Genomic DNA, 16,725 nt, shown 5'->3' with positions numbered 1-16,725 from the left:
AGGTGGAGGTTGCAATGAGCTAAGACTGTGCCATTGCACTCCAGCCTGGGCAACAAGAGTGGAACTCTGTCTCAAAAACTAAACTAAACTAAAATTAAATTAAATTAAATTAAAAAAACATATTTCTCTAAGGAATCGACCTAAATGTCCATCAATGACAGACTGGATGAAGAAAATGTGGTACATATATACCATGGAATATTATGCAGCCATAAAAAAGAATGAGATCATGTCTTTTGTGGGAACATGGATAGAGCTGGAGGCTACTATCCTTAGCAAACTAACACAGGAACAGAAAACCAAATACCGCATGTTGTCACTTATAAGTGGGAGCTAAACGATAAGATCTTATGAACACGAAGAAGGAAACAACAGACACTGGGGTCTACTTGAGGGGAGAGGATGAGAGGAGGGAGAAGAGCAGAAAAGGTAACTATTGGGTAGTGGGTTTAATACCTGGGTGATGAAACAATCTGTACAACAAACCCCATGACATGTGTTTACCTATGTAACAAACCTTCACATGTACTGCCAAACCTAAAAGTTTAAAGAAGTAAATAGCATCTCTCTCAGATTTGCTTCATGATTTCTGCTTAAAAGACCCACAACATTAAGCGTTTCTGGGTGTGAAATTACACAGGCCTCTCTTAACCACAAATTGAGATGCCAAGCACAAAGAACATGCTCATTAATATCAGGGTGGAAGTAAGCACAAAGATAGTTGAGAAAAGCAGCAGATCACTACTACAGGCATTAGGTAAAAGATTTTTATTCTTATTTAACCATGCTGCATGTATACATACAATATCAATATATACAACTTGAACAAATACAATTTATACATAAAATACAATGAAAGCGTGGCTTTTGAAATTAATGCAACAAACTGTACAATTTGTAATTCTGGCCAGTATACAGTATTATAGTAATGCTACTGAAGTTATTCATTATTTAAATTAGTCAGACTACAGTGTAAGTTCAAAGGCACTAGAAACATCTATGTTTTCTTCTAGTATTTTTAAGAACAAAAAATAATTAAAAACAAACAAATGTATACACTAGGAAATTGGGCAGACACTGGTGTACTTAAATGTAAACGTTACCCATTCCTTAATTCACAGCCTGTAGGAAAGAAGAAGACTTTCCTTAAGAGTGAAGGGGAAGGATATTAAAAACAGACTAAAAAGAAACAAACAAAACAAAAAACAACCAAAAACCATAATCATAGTTTTAAAAACATGTTACAGAGGAAGTAGCACCACCCCCTCCCCCAAAACAACCTTAAATTTTTGCTGCAAAAAGAAAACAACAACAACAACAAAAAAAACAACTCCCTTTCTCCAGAAAGGAAATGAAATGGCTTGTCAAATGGATTCTATTCATGGGGCAAACATGGAGATGCAACCCTCCCCGTGATTACTCATCTCATGCTTTATAAGAATCTAAACACAAATAGGAAACACTATGATAATTTTAACATCCTATTAGTATATGTAATTGTAAGGATTATTAAAGAAGATACTATAAACCAATAATTCTACCAATGCTCCTTTTAATAAATAAATACTACTTTTTAAATTAAAGGGAAAAGAGAATACCCATTCAATAACCTATTTATATGTATGTGCCACTCATTTTAAATCTGCATATTTATTTCAAAAAATGAGCAAGTATGTTCATCTATATTGTCTCAGGAAATTAACACTCACCATACAAAATATTTCATTTATGGACAAAGACACAGTAAATGTGAGGAAACTACAGAATTGCTATGACTGGAGCTAAATGAATAGCTCTGAAGTCAGTGTCCCATATTTGCATATAGATATTCAGACCAGGCTTGAGGCCAGGTGTGGTGGCTCACACCTGTAATCCCAGCACTTTGGGAGGCCGAGGTGGGTAGATCACAAGGTCAGGAGTTCGAGACCAGCCTGGCCAACATGGTGAAACCTGGTCTCTACTAAAAAAAATACAAAAATTAGCAGGGTGTGGTGGCGCCTGCCTATAATCCCAGCTACTCAGGAGGCTAAGGCAGGAGAATTGCTTGAACCCAGGAGGCGGAGGTTGCAATGAGCCAAGATCGCGCCACTGCACTCCAGCCTGGGTGACAGAGTAAGACTCTGTCTCAAAAAAAAAAAAAAAAAAAAAAAAAAAATTCAGGCCAGGCTTAAATATCAAATTTTTGGTTTTCTGAGATGGATATTTAATGTCCATCTGGTATAATCAGTTTTAACATAATGCTTTTTTTAAAAAACTGCTATAGTAGGTGGGGTGTGGTAGCTCAAGGCCTATAATCACACCTGTAATCCCAGCACTTTGGGAGGCTGAGGCAGGTGGATCACTTAAGCTCTAGGAGTTAGAGACCAGCCTGGGCAACATGGCAAAACCCCCTGTCTACAAAAAAATACAAAAATTAGCCAAGCATGGAGGCATACAGCTGTAGTTCCAGCAACTCAGGAGGCTGAAGAGACAGAGGTTGCAGTGAGCCGAGATCATCCCACTGCACTCCAGCCTAGGTAATAGAGCAAGACTCTGTCTCCAAACAAACAAACACCCCTGCTATAGTAGCCTGCTTTAAGAAATTCTCAATTGACTTTCCATAGATCAGCTTTTTATTTTGACTTTTTATAGATTTCTCTTTATTATCATTGTAGGGTGGGATAGAAAAAACATCTAACATACTGGCTTAAATTTCCATGTTTTAAAGCTTGATTTACAAGTTACTCCTTTCCTATTAACTGAATTGTAAAGGTTAGAAACATGAACTTTTAAAAAGAAGCATTTTTTTTTCAACTGGTAAAATTAAGATATCTTTACTGTAATTACTAACAGAGTTAAATGTGTATCATCAAAAACATTTTATAATTACCAAAATATTCTGATCACACAAAGCTTTTACAAGACACATATTTACCTCAACTCTTCACAGTATTTAAACAATGTCCCACAGAGTTAAGTAATAAACTTCTAGCTATCTTACATACCACAAATAAATGCTGCCAGTGAAATGCAATTCTAATCACCTAGAAAATGTTCACCACACACAGGACATTCAGTATTCCAATTATGGAATGGACTTGAAATTTATGGATACATTTTTATTACCACCTCACCAGTACTCCACCTTCACTCACCCCTACTCTATACACAGCTTTGTCATTAAACTAGGATTTAACAAAACTTATTAAAATAATATTAATTTAATAAATGCTAACTTATAAAGTCTCAAAATATTTTCAACCAATGTGTTTCAGGGCTGATTACATAATTTTGAAAACCACAAAACATATATTAAGTGGTTTAGGAGTAGCATAACTTTACTTTTATTTTATTTTTATTTTTTGAGGTGGAGTCTTGCCCTATCACCCAGGCTGAAGTGTAGTGATGCCATCTTGGCTCACTGCAACCTCTGCCTCCCAGGTTCAAGTCTCCCAAGTAGCTGGGATTACAGGCATGTGCCACCACACCCAGTTAATTATTGTATTTGTACTAGAGACAGGGTTTCACCATGTTGGCCAGGCTGGTCTTGAACTCCTGACCTCAAGTGATCCACCTGCCTCGGCCTCCCAAAGTGCTGGGATTACAGGCGTGAGCCCCTGTGCCCGGCCAGGAGTAGCATAACTTTAAAAAATAAAAATAAAAATTTCATAAGCAGCCAACAACAGAAAAAAATAATTCTATTACAGCTTACTTTACTATGAAATCAACATAGTTTTTATTTGTAGAGGAATATGGTCTAACTGGATTACTCAATAGAAGAAATTCAGAAAATAATATTTTATTTTTAAAACAGAAAAACAAAATAAAAAGTGTTTTAAAGGCAAAGTATTTAAAAGATATTTTTCTTGCTTAGCTGTATTTTCTGGAAAATGGAGACCCTTCTCAACTGGGAGATATAAAGTAATTCCCACCAAAATTTAGAACTCAAAGAAAAGCATCCATAAGTTACACTTCAGAGTGAATTTTTAAAAATACACATGCAGGCAAAGATAACTGAGCAGTACTTAGCTTCTTAATTTTCTGCAACAGTAGATCCTTTATATTTACATACAATTCAATATTTCAAGAGAACATGAAAACAGAACATAAGATGTATTTGATTTGAACTCAAACTGGCAAAAAAAAGTTAGGAAAGGTTCAGATGAAACATTTTCAACTTTTTAAAAAACATGTATACTCGCAAAGATTGTTAAATTATAAAATTTTCTACAGAACATCAATAAGATCAGTCATCTCATACTTAAAATGCAACAAATGTTAGACAATTAGAATGTGTTTAAACAGGCTGGGTAGGTTAGTGTTAGTACGGAATCATTTCTTAGATGTACAGTCCAAACATTCATATATAACAGCGTAACACAGGACAATCTGATCTGCTTCTTTCTATGTGCAAAACAAGACACAGTTTTTTTTTCTATTTTGAAATTCTAGTTACCTAAATATACAGTAGTTGGATAAATAGCTAATTGATTTACACATACCTCTAAACTGTAACTCTCTATAGTATGAACTGCTCCCCCAACTTCCCTGCACAGTACAATTGAATAGTAGTACGACAATTTGAACAATCACCAGTTGTACAATTTTAATGTTATATTAATATATGTAGACTAAAAGTTATTACGCAAATTATTATTTCCAGTCTTATTCATTGATCTACAGCTTCCATCAACTGAAATTATAGAGAAGTCTTCACTGTTTTAATTAAAGATTTTGTACAGGCATGAGAATACCACTAATTTTTATTGTGACTTTAAGTCTGTAACATTTACTGTAGTAAAGAGTCAATTACAGTTTCAGGCTTTGCAGAACGCTTTCTGTTTGGAGAAGAAAAAAAGCAAGCATGAATGCTTTCCTAAAAGACTGAAATGCAAACATTTTACATTATATAGAAAATATGGGGTGGCCTATATAGAGTCTGGAAACAAGCCAAAATTTGACACGTTTGACCATGGTAAGTGTTCAACTGATGCTCACCTTTTCAGGCTACAGGAAGTTGACTTAGAGTAAATGCAAGAGGATGGCAGCCCACCCCATTATGCCAGATAGTGAGGGACAGGACAGGTGATAATTTCCAAGACTGGACTAGGTCATGTGGCCAGGCCAAGTGAGCTGCATGCTTGCCAGATTTGAACCCCCTGATTATCTCTTCTGAGGTACTCGAAAAGGTACAAGTGCATTCAGAGGAAATCCGAAACAAATCATCTCAGGCAACACCTCACAGATGCGTATGTAGGGATTTACAGAAATGCTACATTAATGTATTATATTTATTGCAATTTTGACCAACCCATCTAACTATGTGTTTCTAATGAGGAACACCATATTGAACATATCATTTAATGTAATATAACATCAATAAACCATTTAATGCATGTATTCATCCATGTTTATGGCTATCATTTTCTTAGGGTTTCCATGGTTATAGCAGGCCAATTCTAGTAAACAGAGATGGTGAGTTTGGCTCATATAATATTGGGCCACACGATTTTTTTAATGTTAAACTAAAAAAATGACATATCTTAAAATGGGTGTTCTGGAAAATGTATTCAAATGTCTTATCATATTATTTATTCGTTTGCTTTAGGGTCCATACAGTTTTAAAAAAAAACAAACAGTAACTAAAACTGAGAGATCTCAAGTAAATAATTCCAATTTCTGGCTCTTCCTTAGAAGAGAGAAGATCCAGGCCAGGCACGGCGGCTCATGCCTGTAATCCTAACACTTTGGGAGGCTGAGGTGGGCAGATCACCTGAAGTCAGGGGTTCAAGACCAGCCTGGCCAACATGGCAAAACCCCATCTCTAGTAAAAATACTGAAATTAGCCGGGTGCAGTGGCAGGTGCCAGTAATCCCAGCTACTCAGGGCACTCCAGCCTGGGCAACAGAGTGAGACTCCATCTCAAAAAAAAAAAAAAGAAAAGAGAAGATCCAGAAACAATGAGCCCTCTATTTCCATAGATAACTAGGAAGAGAATAGCAGCCACTCACTTTAGACAGGACTGCTCACCACTGCCAATTTTTCTCCTACGCTGAGGACAAATGTCTTACCGATTATCATCACACTTGCATTGTCATTTTATTAAAAATGGAAAAGTAAAAGATACATCTAAAGGGACTCGTGTTTCTTAGAAATGATTTGCTTCACTCATAATATGCACGGCATGTGTTGGTATAGGAAAGTTTTTAACCCCTCACCTAAATGCTACAGAATGTAAAAATTTGTACATTTTTAATATTCAACTGTTTGCCCAACCCTGAGTTCAACCTTCCCAAATTTGTAAGTGTGAAGTCATGTCTATGAGATTATGTAACACAAAAATATCAAAACCATACAACTTCATCCCACATGTAACTTGAAAGTCCATGCACTCAAAGTAGGGAACAAAGCAGCTTATTATTTTCTACATTTCAGGAGCCCCAGAGTCTTAAAATCAGCTTAAATAAACTGAACAGTCCTTGATGTAGGAAAGGGAAAGGAAAAAATAAGCTCCAGCCCAGGACTCCCATATCCCGATTTCCCTGAGCTTATGTGATGATACATGCAGACTACCCAACAGTCAAAACCAGTGCCCAAAGGAGAGGGGAAAATGTCCAAGGAAGTTCTCCTTAGCTGGTGACTGAGGAAATCAAGGTTCTTGGGGTACTGTGACAGAAAAACTAACCAGCTGAATACAATACCTTGGGAGACCAAACAGGCAAATTAATTAGCATTTCATAAGAAGAATTAGTCTAAGAATTATGGAATTAAACCCATTATACATTTTGGAAATAACAGAGTGAATTAAAAATAAATTCTATTACTCAGGAGCCTAAGAAGTTGGAAGACCTTAATTCTTTGGCTAGATTTTATTTACTCAAATTCTAATACACAAGGAATTTGATTTTTTTTTTTTGAGACCAAGTCTTGCTCTGCCACCCAGGCTGAAATTCAGTGGCATGATCTTGGCTAACTACAACCTAGGTTCAAGTGATTCTCCTGCCTCAGCCTTCCAAGTAGCTGGGATTACAGGCACGAGCCACCATGCCTGGTTAATTTTTGTATTTTTAGTAGAGACGGGGGTTTCACCATGTTAGCCAGGCTAGTCTCAAACTCCTGATCTCAAATGATCTGCCTGCCTCGGCCTCTCAAAGTGCTGGGATTACAGGTGTGAGCCACCGCACCTGGCCAGGAATTTGATTTTTAATAAATCAGCTAAAATATGTATTATATTTTAACTAAATAAATGTTAACTTCCTGTACATGTATCTAATTAGAATACCTCAATGCCTTCATTACATCAGATTCAAGGACAGTCCTTACCTTCTCCCTGTCTTTGGCCTTGCTTTCCCCTTTGAAGTTCGTGGTCTTTCTAGTTTCATCAAAGACTGACGCAGACTCTCCTCAGTATAGGCAAGATACACATGAGAAAGGTCCACTTCAAAGGGCTAAAAGAAACAAACACAAAGCACTCTTAAGGGAAAGAGTTAAGCCAGATTTGGGGGAAGATTTAAAATACTGAATAAACTCCTCAAAAAAACCTGCAGAAACTAAAACCAAAGAAACGTCTAACGACATCATCTTCTAATCCCAGTATCTAAAACGTACTCACCAAAGGTTGGTGAGTAAGAAGCCCTGACACACTATAAATTTCCTTCCACACAAAGAAAAACTGCTGCTGTTTTTCTTAAAGCTGCTCCCTCTTCTTTTTTTTGAGACGGAGTCTCGCTCTGTCCCCCAGGCTGGAGTGCAGTGGCGCAATCTCAGCTCACTGCAAGCTCCGACTTCCAGGTTCACGCCATTCTCCTTCCTCAGCTTCCAGAGTAGCTGGGACTACAGGCGCCCGCCACCGTGCTCGGCTAATTTTTTTTGTATTTTTTTAGTAGAGATGGGGTTTCACCGTGTTAGCCAGGATGGTCTTGATCTCCTGACCTCGTGATCCACCCGCCTCCGTCTCCCAAAGTGCTGGGATTACAGGTGTGAGCCACCGCGCCCAGCCTGCTCCCTCCTCTTCTTGACCTATGACTAGAACTAGCTTTGAAGAGAAAGAAAGACACATTCTAATCTCTACCCATAAGCCTACAACCCAGAGTGGTAGTGAAAACAGGACTCTAAAGAATGACTCCATGCCATCTTACGGTGGGAATAAGCCTGACATCAAGACTGATGGTAAGCAGAACGGTCCTCCTCATCACCCCATCCTAGAGCCTTTATTCCCAAAAGATCAGCCCGTTTCTCAGCACAGCTGATTAGCAGATATCAGGTTGATAACACAATTTAATGACTCATATTCCTATAAAGAAACAACTGTAGTTTTGTGTTTTTTAAAGAAGTACTCTTACATCTTTCTCCTTTTTATCAGGTACTGGGGTTTGCTTCCTCATGTTATTTCCTGTATAGGCAACACATTTCTCAAAAAAAGAAACAGGGGAGAGAGAGAAATGTCTTAATTAGTAATCAATACTGTGAGTGAGGCAACTAACTGAGAAATCCTAATATTACACTAGTAAAACATGATTTGAATGCTGGAGCAGAAAGGGCCCCAGAGGTCACTTAGTCCCACATAGCCCCTGACCCTGACCATTTCCACCCAGACCATGATCTGTATGTTACAATTAATTACACAGAATTAGAAAAATATTTTATCTGCCCTACTGGATTCTCATCTGATTCATCCACTGGACCACGTTCCTCCCCGTTGTAGCCAGCACAATATCTAGACCACAGGAAGTACTCTCATGAAAGAATTAAGGTAATACTCACTAGCTGCCATTCTCCTATGTCTTCATTCCAATGGACATAGTTTTCAATCATTTCCTTTTAAAAGGATGAAAGAGAGTCTATTTTTAATATTTAATAACATTTAAAATATTGAAGTCATACAACTAAAATCTTAATAACATTGAGTAATAAAAGTCTCAAAACATTATATACTGACACAACCTTTTTATAAATTCTAAAATATATATTTCTTAGGAGTGGATGTAGATGCAATAAAACTAAATAAAAATGAAAAAACAACAGAATGAGAAACTCAGGAATCAAGATAATGATTACCTTGGGTTGGAAGAGGCAAAGGAATGAAATAAGGGAAGGGGAAACTGTTTGGTTAGAAGTAGGTTATTACCAGGGTCCTAGCTTTTGTTTTGGGTGATGAGTTCATTACAAAAATAACTAACTAAAAGCAGGCCATCCTAGGACCAATAAGGAGAATGTATCATGAACCCAGGATTAATTCCATGTACCTGTGGTCCAAAAAAAAAAAAAAAAAGACTAAGACTTATTTTCAGACAAATTTCTTAAAGTTGTATTGAGATTCAAAACAGATTTTTTAAAAAATTGGCCAGGCATGGTGGCTCACACCTAGTAACCCCAGCACTTTGGGAAGCCAAAACAAGCAGATCACCTGAGCTCAGGAATTCAAGACCAGCTTGGCCAACATGGCTAAACCCCAGCTCTACTAAATATACAAAAATTAGCTGGGTGTGGTGGTGCACACCTGTAATCCCAGCTACTCAGGAGGCTGAGGCATGAGAATCGCTTGAACCCTGAAGGCAAAGGTTGCAGTGAGCCAAGATCGCACCACTGTACTCCAGCCTAGGCAACAGGGTGACTCTCCCTCCCTTACAAAAAAAAAAAATCATAATGTTAAAGTTTACCAAAATGTACTGGAAAGACAAATTTTGGATTAAAAAAAAATAGAGGCTGAGATTTTAAAATTATACTAGTACTAAGAGTTAGCATCCATCTGGAGACGAATGATGGTGCAGGTTGCACAACAATGTGAATGTCCTAAATGCCATTGAACTGCACACTTAAAATAGCTAAGATGGTAAATTTCATGCTATCTACATTTTACCACATACACACACACACAAAAGAATCAGCATCCACAGCAGGGAGAAAAAGGTAGCACAGGGGTTCCATTTATTCTACTTGTACGATACTGGGCGCTGAATGTAGGAATGGGACCCACACCTTGATTCTGATTGCATATACATGAATCTGAGTTCATCTAAAAGGTTAAAAAATTCTCATTGAGGCCGGGCGCGGTGGCTCAAGCCTGTAATCCTAGCACTTTGGGAGGCCGAGACGGGCGGATCACGAGGTCAGGAGATCGAGACCATCCTGGCTAACATGGTGAAACCCCGCCTCTACTAAAAAATACAAAAAACTAGCCAGGTGAGGTGGTGGGCGCCTGTAGTCCCAGCTACTCGGGAGGCTGAGGCAGGAGAATGGCGTAAACCCGGGAGGCGGAGCTTGCAGTAAGCTGAGATCCGGCCACTGCACTCCAGCCTGGGCGACAGAGCAAGACTCCGTCTCAAAAAAAAAAAAAAAAAAAAAAAAAATCTCATTGAGATCCTCAGATACTCAAACACAGATTACGTATTAAGAAAAGTTAACAACTAAAGTGAAAAGTGATGGCATTTGTTCAAAATACTGTACATTCAATAACTGAAGTATTAAGCATTTACCATCAATTAAATTAGAAATCCTTGTTCCTTAACCCCAGTCAAGTGACTATCTGGGTCAGAGAACTTCCTTTTTACCTGATAATCCCGAGGTATAAAGTTATCAATAATAAGCATCTGAAGTCGAAGCTCCCGGCTAAGTTGCCGAATATTCTCCAGTAGGCCTTCAATTTCCCTCTGATGTTCTTGTTGAAGATCAGCCATCTACCAGAAAATCCATAAAAATATTATGAACATACAGGACTTTAACTACAAAACAGCACCATCTCACATAGGACGCTTGTCTAAGAGACCTTGTGAGAGCATACCTAGTTCTTTTATAAAAATGATAAACAGCGTGACACTATCAGTATCTATTCTACACTATTCATTAAGGTTGAAAAGAAACAACTTAGCCTAATAGATAAAATTAAAAATTGCACATAAAGGACAAATATTTTATTTCTTTTAAATTATAAGCTCACATTATGATTACTTATAAATTCTTAATCAAACAACTTCTTTTTCAAAAATTCAGAACTGCATTAGTAGGTAATTTCTAAGAGAACCAACCTCTGATTTTGCAGCCATCAGCATAGTCCAAACTTTCTTTAACTTCTTGGTCTTTCCCTGTGCTTCCTCTTGCAAGCTGGTATATTTTTCTTCAATATCCAAGCGTTCTTGCTATGACAAAAATTAGTAAACTTCAGAATTTTCTTTGTAAAATCAAATATCTAATTCTTTAACAAATGACATAAATGATCTTAGCAACTCTGATCTTCAAAGAAATCCATAAATATGCTTTAAAATTTCAATACGATTATAGATATTTAGCTTTCCACTAGAAAAGTTAAATCTCTCCGGCAAAATACCAAACTAAAAACAGAAAGTCACATTACCTCTTTTTCCTCAAGTTCTCTGCGAAGTTGCTCTGCTCTTTTCCTCCTTTCTTCCAGTTCCATGTTAGATTCTTCAAGAAGTTTCTCTTGTTCCTCAGCTTTGGCCAACAAATCAACCCCACCAACAATTACCTTCTTTTCCAGGGCAGATAATTTTTCCAGCAAAGACTGATGCTCTTGTCTGTTGATTAGAATGAGGATACTCTATATTCACTGATCATCTATTATTCTACTATCATTTCCCAAAATTTAACAAAAATTTGGATATACAATTTCAAAATACAAATATAATTATGTAACATCTCTACCAAGTTATACCACTGTGTAGTATCGATTTCTCATTTAATCTGTAACTCATTCTAATTCATTGATATGTTCTCCTATCATGCGGAAATAATCAAAACAGATCTAGTTTTTAGAAATACACTATATACAATAGACCCTTCTATCCAAAAATAGTTAAACTGGAGACAAAAATCAAGCTTTTAATTACTATTCAATTTTCCTATTTTATATATCCTATGAAAAAACAGAAATTTAAATCATGAATTCATCTCAATTCAATAATACTCACTGGGCTTTAAGAAGATCTTTTTCTCGTTTCTCTAATTCAGCTCTAGCCTTGTTTCTTTCTTCTTCTTCCATGTCGAGCTTTGTTTCAAGTGCTTTTCTCTCCTCATCAATTTTTGCTTGCATTTCAATCATCTTGTCTGGGGATACTTTCTTTTTTCCTATTTGAATCATTTAATTGCAACAATCACTAAAATGAGTCAATGTTTCAGACTTATATAAATTACCTCCTTCAATGTAGAAATGCCTACACTCCTCAATAATACAAAACCAATTATCAATATTTTAAGGAAATCAAACCAATAATACCACGCATTTCCATTTATTATGTTCCTAGAAGAACTTTATAACTCATTGCTAAATTCAAACTGTTGTCCAATTTTACAGTGATAACTAAGAACAAAAGTGAAAGAGAAGCAAAATAGATGAGCTAATAGGAAAAGAAAGATTAACAGAAAAGCCAAATTAAAAAAAAAATTTATGTCCCCAGATAACAAATACATGTTTAAAAAAAAGCAACATGATTCTTCAGTTACTTTTTCTTGATAACCAAGTACAAAATCAAGTGACTCCTTAAAATATCTTTCCCAATTTCACATAAAACAAGTGAATAAAAGTCATATATAGGTATAAAACGCACAGATAAAAATATCAAGCAGAATTTATATCAAGTAGTTTTAACATATTTTTCAGAGTTTTTCTAAAATTTTTGTTAAATAACATTAAAGTATTTAATTTCACAGCATACTTTCAAAGGAAAAAATTCTATGCTATGTAATTATGTAACAGTTACATACACAGTAATTAACCAAGCATTTCACTCCTCAGCTGAGCTGTCAAGATATATCATCATACACTAAAGGAACAACTAAAATAGCTTGCTATTATGTCAAACTCAGGACTCGAAGGCTCCCTAAGTCAGAGTAACCATGCCAAGTGTCAAATATAAGTAGAAATGCTACCAAATAATAAAGCTGGAATACGGTTTCCAACTGATTATTTTTGCTAATAATGTCTAATAAAGTATTTTACATACATGTAACAGGTGCTCAAAGAAACTTTATTAATGAATTTCAAAATCATAAAATCCAAATAAAACAAGAGAAAATAAAACTAGCTTATTAAACTGGTTATGAAACTGAATCAAAGACAATTCATTTCTGGTCATACAGTTTCTTAGAAACATACATTCCTTCAGAAAACCAGTAAAATTTTTCATAGAATTGGTCTGAGGCTCTCCTAGAACCTTTCTGTCATTCTTAACTTCCTTCCCAAAGAACTACAGAAGAAGAGTGTAAATCATAAGAGTTTATAAATTGTTAATGTCTCCACCCAAAAGCTAACCCCCCACCACCTAACAAGGTAAAAGAACTGAAAAACAATTATGATGGAGATACATAACTGAGTATATTCTTTCAGGAACTATGAAATGAAGAATCATTAATAGGCTTTAACTCTTCAGGACAAAATTATGTAAAAAACTCAAGGGTTTAAAATACATCACTTCTATAGAACTGTAAGTCCAAAGCAAACCTAAGGCACGAGACAAATGAAACAAAAGAGTAAATAAAAGCACTGATCCAAATTCATGCTTTGGTGTGGTGTGATTAATTGCATTCCAAAAGTCAGGATGTAGACTGATTCTATTTACTGGCTTGTTTGGCACAGTCATCTGTATTGAGTCTTACCAATTAGCTAGTAAAAAATAACTTTAAAATAATTTAACTACTATTCCCATAGTACTTCCCATTAGTTATACTATGTCTTAGAAATTTGAAGCTACAAAGTATCAGTTCAGGTATATAGTAAATATACACATTCAAAAAAGTGTAACTTGCTTTCCACCTCAGAATTATAAGTATTTAAAGACAAAATGGGACATATGTTAAGATAAAAATAATAAATGCATGAAGACAGTGATGCTAACAGTATAGAGGAAATGATCTAATCAACATATGAACAGTAGTATGCACAGGCTTCAAGGGTCCTAATTGTTTTAATAGTTAAAAACAGTTTCAAAATCCATTAAGAAGCAGTAAAATAAAAAGATTTTTTTAATAAAAAGATTTTATATGTAGAAATACAAAGACACATAACTGTTCATGAATTAATACATTACATTAGTAATTTAAAACTTTTCAGGTATGTTTCCAAACTGATACTTTAGTAGCAAAAGTCTTATTGTGGTCTTGTAACACTTTCATGAAGACAATCAAAGAGATATAGCCAGGGTTAGTTTCAAAAGCCTAATATTTAAGTAACATATTACTTTAGCCAGAATCACTCTGATAAATCATTATATTTCTTCACAAATAATATTTTAAGCTAAATGTAAATATGTACTAACTCTCCTAACCAGGTATTTAAAAATGTGACATCACTAAAAGTCACTTTTACATGTAATTTTTAAAAGACTTTTTTTTTTTAAAAAAAAAAAAACCTTATTAAACAAACCAAACAAAAAAGAAATCTATTTCTAACAATGCATGATAAAAATTCAGCACAAAATTTCAGGCAAATAAATATTTTTAAAAGTTAATGCCATAAACAGTATTTAATTAAACCAGACATAAGTAGCAACATTTTTTATTGCCCTTTGCCATGTGCTTTAATATTGTGAAGGTAAACTGGCCAGGGTAAGTTAAAGGGGAAGAACTTCAGGGCAGTCCTAACTGAATCATTTTTATTACATAAGCACCCACGGCATAACCAGGCATCTGATTCTTGGCTTTTTAAAAAAAGGAGAAAAATGTTTGAATGTGAAATAATTTACACTTGTATTTCCAAAATTTGGCTTAATGGGTGTTTAAGAATTTAGGGAAAAAAATGAAGTTATTTTTAAAAGCTAAAGTTGAAAGATTGTTAAAAATACAAAAGATAGACACTTACCTGGCAAAAAAAAAGGTATTAAATTTTAAAAATTTAATGTATTTAAATAACATAGTTCTTTATAGGATAAATAATTGTACCATGTGGAGTGCAAATCAATCACACCAACCTGCTTGATCTTGCAATAAGAAGAAGTAAGCAAATCGCAGACAGGAAGCATATGCACAGAGATGAGGAGGAAAAAAAGGAAAACATTATTTCTCTTGTAAAACAAAGAAAAATACATAATAGCATTCATTTAAGTGTGGAAGTAAAAATCAAATCGTTATCAAAACTGAAATAGAGCCCATGTAAAAAGAAAGCATATTCAACACAATGAGAGATGTCATTTAAGGAAGAATATTAAAGTTAACTTAGTCTTAGATTATAACTCAGGCCAATCTCAAGAGCTCACACTGATTCCCCAAGTCCTGCAAAGGTCACAGTTCAACACCATGTGGTTATGCTAACAGTAGACATGAAATTAGGAACCTGCTAAGATCTGGGAAGTAATCTAAAAGAGCAAAACAGAAAATTAAGCCAATTTTAACAACTAGTATGTTTAAAGTGACAAAATTCACACTGTCCATATCAAAAATGTCCCAATTCAATATTTCTTTTTGTATATGGATCTACTACAGGCATGCTTCACTTTAAGAAAATCTAACACAAAAACCTGAACCAAACAGATAAATTAGATTACAGTAATTTCCCGATTATTTGATCAACAGAAAGGTCTAATGAAGAATTTTTAAAGACAGCAAGTTCTCCCAATACATCCGATTTCCCAACCGGATTAAGGGCTTTTTTTTTTTTTTTCCCAGAAAATAAAATTATTACATAAAATGAAGTATACCTGTACAGTAACAAACTTACATTCCTTCTATTAGTAGACTGTTAAGGGTAATTATAAACAATGATTCTATAGGAGTCGGTGTCAATGATTCAAGCAAGAAACACCTTTTACAAAGGCCATTCAGATATTTAAAAGGGAGGGTACACACAATTTACACACAGCAACCACATGCTAGGACAACCATCTCTGCACTTTACCAACACGCCCACATTACAACAAAAAAATTCTGTGCTAGATATGCAAATAGGAATTAAAACTTCTTGAACAAAGTACAACTCATTTCATAACATACTTTCATATAACTACTCTTTAATAATTAAGTTTTAAAACAGAAAACTAAATTGCAATGCCTCCCACTCAAATATTTTCTCATATTTCACAGTTTATTATACAAAGTAATACCTCTATGTGGTTTCTAATGCAATTCCAAGTATTTTACAAATTATCCTTTGAAATGAATTGTTTTGGTAACTTGCCTACGAACTGTCAATAGAGAAAGAAATTTCTAATATTCTTGGAATTCTTCTTCTAGAAAGCTAAAAGCATAAGAACAACAAGCAATTATTTTTGTCATTCGTTTTGAAAGGGTAAGTATATAGATAATGCTTTAAAAGACAGTAAGCTGCAGGCTGGTACAAGAAAGCAACACTACTCCCCTTTCTTCTGAAAATAAAATATAAATAAATTAAGTAACACTTTTCAATTTAATTAAACTAGGTTTTAACAAAAGCCTTTAAGTTTGAAATAAGTCTAGATGGATCCTGCACAAACTTCTCGTGATTCTGCATTCGCAAATCATACCTTAGAAAATTTCTTAAAATCAGCTGGGCGCGGTGGCTCACGCCTGTAATCCCAGTACTTTGGGAGGCCGAGGCGGGCAAATCACGAGGTCAGGAGGTCGAGACCATCCTGGCTAACACGGTGAAACCCCATCTCTACTAAAAATACAAAAAGGAGCCGGGTGTGGTGGCAGGTGCCTGTGGTCCTAGCTACTTGGGAGGCTGAGGCAGGAGAATTGTGTGAACCCGGGAGGCAGAGCTTACAGTGAGCAAAGACTGCGTCACTGCACTCCAGCCTGGGCAACAGAGGGAGACTCTGTCTC

At 35.5% G+C, this 16,725-nt stretch overlaps 1 protein-coding gene across 5 annotated transcripts in view; it reads right to left on the bottom strand.

Annotated features, from left to right (window-relative positions):
• KIF3A (kinesin family member 3A) overlaps window positions 1–16,725 on the bottom strand; it is a 50,140-nt gene that overhangs the window by 4,953 nt on the left and 28,462 nt on the right. For 2 of the 5 annotated variants that reach the window (XM_073010702.1, XM_073010703.1), the window contains exons 10-16: window positions 11,904–12,060; window positions 11,330–11,510; window positions 11,004–11,114; window positions 10,530–10,655; window positions 8,743–8,796; window positions 8,322–8,390; window positions 7,303–7,427 (exon numbers count right to left, since the gene is read on the bottom strand). In XM_073010702.1, the coding sequence (XP_072866803.1) occupies window positions 7,303–7,427; window positions 8,322–8,390; window positions 8,743–8,796; window positions 10,530–10,655; window positions 11,004–11,114; window positions 11,330–11,510; window positions 11,904–12,060 (823 nt within the window). The other 3 variants (XM_008014379.3, XM_008014386.3, XM_038008064.2) reach the window with 3 other exon arrangements.

The sequence above is a fragment of the Chlorocebus sabaeus genome, chromosome 23 (genome assembly GCF_047675955.1).
Source record: "Chlorocebus sabaeus isolate Y175 chromosome 23, mChlSab1.0.hap1, whole genome shotgun sequence".
In the NCBI taxonomy this organism is placed as follows: domain Eukaryota; kingdom Metazoa; phylum Chordata; class Mammalia; order Primates; family Cercopithecidae; genus Chlorocebus; species Chlorocebus sabaeus.
This window is presented reverse-complemented; position numbering and strand designations above follow the sequence as displayed.